Source organism: Electrophorus electricus, chromosome 14 (assembly GCF_041902795.1).
Source record: "Electrophorus electricus isolate QZ-2024a chromosome 14, ASM4190279v1, whole genome shotgun sequence".
NCBI classification, from domain to species: domain Eukaryota; kingdom Metazoa; phylum Chordata; class Actinopteri; order Gymnotiformes; family Gymnotidae; genus Electrophorus; species Electrophorus electricus.
In genome coordinates, this window is record NC_137510.1 from 12,455,001 (window position 1) to 12,459,932 (window position 4,932).

Sequence of the window (4,932 nt, forward strand, 5' to 3'; positions counted from 1 at the left end):
GTGACAAGATTAGCATACCCATCATTTGTAAAAAGCTTGTGGAGTTATACATGGCCCTTCACACAAAGCTGTGTACTCAAACCCCACTGATTTTAAGATGAAATCCAGTCCATCAAACACCACCACTATAAACATTTTTCCAAAAGCATAATTTTATGCACCAATTACTTAAACATTTAAATTTCACAATAACATTTAGACTTTCTACATTTTTAAACAACTTTTTTTTTTTTTTTAATGGAAGAAACAACTGCAAGTATGGCTTAAGTCATTCCCTTCTTACACAAGTTAAAAATGAAAATTCCACCTGATGACAGGAAGGCAAGGGAGACAGCTATTCAGCAGTTATCCCACCTGGTTTTGTGGACTTTCCTTTTTTAACAGTTCCTGCTTCTTCTCCTGGTATAGTTTGGCTAAATAATTATCAGGTGTAATTCCTGCTTCCTCAAGATCTGACATCATCTTTTCCAGCTTTGCCAAGGTCTTGGCACTGACCACCTTACGGCTGGTGATGTACAGGGTGAAACGCTTAAAGTCCATGAGTTCACAGGAGTCCACCAAGCAGAGGTTCTTCAGCCCCTCAGCCTTCTCTATTTTGGGGAAGAATGTCAGGCCTGACATTCTCTGCAAGTCTGTGAGGCTCACCTGATACTCCTTCAAATGATGCTCAAAGCTGATAGGTGCATTTGGCACTATAAAGGCACCTAGGGCCAGTGGTTCTGCCGAAGGATCTTTCCGGACCAAGATGACTTTGTAGAGATGGGTAGGAACAGCGACATCATCTTTTCCAATCAGCTGATTGGACATATGAACATTGGGAGTAGATTAAAAACAAAAATCAGTCACAAATGCATGCAAGTTTTATTGCCCAAGATTAAAACATTAAATGTCAGTCCCTAACTCCCTCACTCACACACAGCTCTGTTCAATGCTATCTCCTCACACCAAGGTGACTGACTTCAACCACGTCAACTGAGACACCATATTAATTTTAAGTTAGATAAGAGACAAACTGAGATAAGCAGGGTTTAAAACTTGTAATGTAATATAATTTCATGGTGTGGTGTTTTATTGTTGTTTGATGAAGCTGTGCTTTAACTGTGCCATTTAGTAGGGAATGAATACACTCAAAGAAGCCCACAATGCAGCTGGCACAGCAGTTACTTTGGAGTAGTTAGTTTATGGTTAGCTAGCTAGCTGAGCACCTTCTGTTTATCATAACATAGGAAATAATGGGTTATAGAATACAGTCCTAAGTGAGACTGCATACATATTCCATTTCGAAAAAGCACTCAAGAACTTCATACCCTTAACATACACAAGTATCGGATTACCTCATTTAATTGTTTTAGAGTTAAAAATAGAATGTACAAGAACTATTTTAATGGTATTATTTTTAAATGGTACAACAATTATTTTTAATGGTATATTATTGACAGTTATAACAAAGCTCTCATTACAGTCCAAACTAAAGATCAACATTCTCAGGAAGAATAAAAACTTTCAACACAGTCTCTCCCAAATGCCCTGTGGTCACAACAATGGCATAGCCATCTCATTCCATAGGGTCACAGGGGAAATGAGTGAGGTTTCTATGCTACACACTCTCCCAGGGCCCAACGTGTACAGATCAAGTTAACATGGCTCCAGTCACTGCCATTTTGTGCTATATTCTCTGGGCTGAGTGGCTAGGTCAGTTTAGCCCTGGTGGAATACCAGCTCCTTTTCGCAAGGCCACCTGGATCTCCTCTACTACCATACACAGAGCAGTTCACAAGGACCACCACGAAGCACACCGACTGTGCCATTTCAGCTTCAAGATGTGTCAGGTAAAACCAAAGCTACTGTTTTAATTTCCTCAGGTTTTCTTTAGTTTTTGGCAAGAAGCTCCATTTAAACCAAAGCTCATACACACCATCACAAAAAATCATCAGCTAAAAAAATCTCAGAACATCAAAGTCTCATAACATCAAAGTCAATGCACTTTGCTCAGAATCTGACATACAGGCATTTATTAATTATTTACCTAAGAGAATCTTAGAGAACTTGAGCATTTATGTCTGGCCCCCATAGACTTATGTTAAATCCTGGCTATGCGTTGCCTGGGAGTCAAGCACAACTTGCCATAGAACAAATGATGATATTGTAATATCCAGAATCAAATATATGCTGTTATCACACTACCGAGCAAAAAAGGTACAACACTGACATCTATTGGATACATGCAGGAATCAACGCACTACTAGTAAGGGAGAATCAAGACATGAAAATGACAAACTAAAAGCAACTTTAAAAGGTTATAGTAAAAGGTGCCCATTTCATCTTAATTTTTCAGTAATTTGACCTATTTTACAATAGCATCTAGTGCATGCAAATGTTGACACTGCATATCATTGTAATGGCAAGTGTAAGCATCTTAATAAATACCTAATACTTTCTATTAACAGCTCAGTGGTTAAGGTACTTGACTTGTAATTAGAAGGTTGCTGGTTCAAGCCCGACCACTACCAAGCTGCCACTTTTGGGCCCCTGAGCAAGGCTCTTAACCCTCAATTGCTCAAGTTGTGCTCAGTCATAATTGTAAGTCACTTTGTGAAAAGCATCAGCTAAATGCTGTAAATGGATGGGACCTCTGTTGCTGCATGGCAAAATAACCGATATTACTTTTCACTTTACTGAGGAGTGATGTGTGAGTGATGTGGACAATTTTTTTTATGGTCACTGCAGTATCCATTTTCCCTATGGCACTTTGCCCATTTTGCTTTAATTTTGTGGATTGTCACAAAAAAAGTGAAAGGGGGTCAACTTTTCAAATGACCTTGATTTTTTAGCAAAGGCTTTGATCATAAAAAGAAAGACCATGCTTCAAATACATTTACCTGGTATGAGACCATCTTCTTCCCATCCTGGTATACTTGTGGCAGAGTAAGGGGCCCAGAGATCACCCACACATCACTAAACCTCTCTGTCAGCTCTCTGCAATACATCTCCAATCTTGGGAGGAGGAAATAAATATCTGTTAATAAGCAGGGCATGCAAAACAAAAATAGAATTCTGTTTCTCAAGGTTATATTAGTTATCTTTCTGTACCTGTTCCAGAAGCCTGCATTATTTTCATAATTCTGTGGGATGATATTCGAGAGATAAAATGTCTCTGCCATTGATTTCTGTTGAAAGAAAAAGTGATAAGGTGAGAGGTGAACCACTGTTTTGTGGGGCTACATATTTATGCATATGCAACATACAGTAATAGAATATTTATAGATGAAAAGTGTTGTCTTTCTTGTGTATATCAGTTTTCATGCTGCACAAAAAACATACAACACCTACTTTTACAATTTTCAGAGTCAAACAATGACTACTAGGTTAAAATCCAGATTGTTAATTTTGAAGATATCCAGACATTTTAATAAAAATGCCCAGACATTTAAAAGGACCAAAGGTAACTCACTGTTTTGGTTTTTTTGGTGTTTGGGGGGGGGGGGGTGTCCTTGCAGTGTATGCGAACAAAAGTTCTAAGGGGCCATAAGAATCTATCATTTGTTGTTCAGACTGGATAACAGTTTATGATAAACGTTGCCTTGCCTCCGAAAATTTATTGTCAGCAGCCGGTGCCATGTGTCCTCGAGACCAGCCACTACCAAGGTAATCATCGTTGTGTGCAGTGAAGAGCGCTGGAATATTGGGGTCTGGCTTGAATTTGCAGTGCTTTCTATCTGCTCTTCCTGACAAAATTAAAACATGAATTACGACGTCAGACTGGGGGTATACATGCAAAATAAAGAATAGAGTGAAAGTCTTCATGAGCTTCGCTAATAAGCTTTCTCGTGTGTTAGATTCTCGCAACGACAACAAAAAAAAAAAGAGATAAAAAGCCCACGACTTACCAAGTAGTTTTTCGTTTGACAGGTGTTCCGCCACCCATTTTGGTGTCCTTCGGGTCTGATCATACGACAGAATATGGTTAGTGTAGGATCTGGTCTCGGCGCCAGTCAGGGGGAGTCCATAGAGCTCAATCAGTCGTTGTGCTGCGCTTACTGAGAAGACAGACAGCGTTGTTGTAAGCAGTCTACAAAGGAAAATGTTCACACAGAACACTGACAATGCAGCAAACTAACTACAGCAAGAACCATACACTTAAAGATTTGGTGAAAACGCAAGCTAACACTACCTAAAATAGCTAGCTAGCTAGCTAGCTAGCTAACGTATGGCCATTTTCTGGCAAGTAGCTATATAGTTAGCTATCGGTTAGCAAGCTAATTGTTACCTTCTTGGATACATACTAAATTGACGAGTTATTTAAAATGTGGCTTGTGAAAAAAGCGTTAACAATAAGTGGAAATGAGGTAAAATTGCTAACAGCGCTAGCTATAGTTATGTACGAGCTTACTAAATTTTGGGCATCGTTACTGATCCCCAAGATGTGTATGTAATTAGGTTAGCTAGCTAGATTATCTTATTTTAGCTACCTTTCTCGTGAACATGCTCTTCCGGTCGATGCTCAGGCATATAAAGTTTGACTGCTGCAATGCAAGCTCCAGTGCTAACAGTAACTCCACACACAAATCCACCAAAGAAACGTACAAGTCTTATTCGCGAAGCCATTTGCAACAATGCCGTAGTATTAAACGGCTGCAAATCGTTTTGTTACTCTGACCAGGTGACCTACCACCAGCGAATACAAATTCAAGAAGTCTCACCTCGAAGTAGCTAGCTAACCTAACTGACAAAGTCATCAAAATCCTTGCATTGCCATCTTGTGTCCACAAAGAAAATTATGCGCCAGACACGCAGTGGCGAGACTAGACACTGACGAGACATCTCAGAGACGTTTCTATTGGAATCTTCTTTTTTGAGGAGTCTGGGGTGTTGGTGTTTTTGTTTTAGTTTTAGCGAGTATAATTACAACTAAGGCAACTTGATTAGTTTGCC

General features: G+C 39.4%; 1 protein-coding gene across 3 annotated transcripts in view; it reads right to left on the minus strand.

Moving 5' to 3' along the window:
• Window positions 1–4,689, minus strand: part of exog (exo/endonuclease G) — a 6,901-nt gene extending 2,212 nt beyond the window's left edge. The window contains exons 1-6 of one of the 3 annotated variants that reach the window (XM_026996697.3): window positions 4,470–4,688; window positions 3,888–4,037; window positions 3,586–3,725; window positions 3,091–3,167; window positions 2,880–2,994; window positions 355–795 (exon numbers count right to left, since the gene is read on the minus strand). In XM_026996697.3, coding sequence (XP_026852498.2) covers window positions 355–795; window positions 2,880–2,994; window positions 3,091–3,167; window positions 3,586–3,725; window positions 3,888–4,037; window positions 4,470–4,605 — 1,059 coding nt within the window. In that variant the 5' untranslated portion in view covers window positions 4,606–4,688. Of the gene's footprint in view, window positions 1–134; window positions 796–2,879; window positions 2,995–3,090; window positions 3,168–3,585; window positions 3,726–3,887; window positions 4,038–4,469 lie in introns of those variants that run through there. The other 2 variants (XM_035531194.2, XM_026996695.3) reach the window with 2 other exon arrangements.
• Window positions 4,690–4,932: the final 243 nt, after the last annotated feature.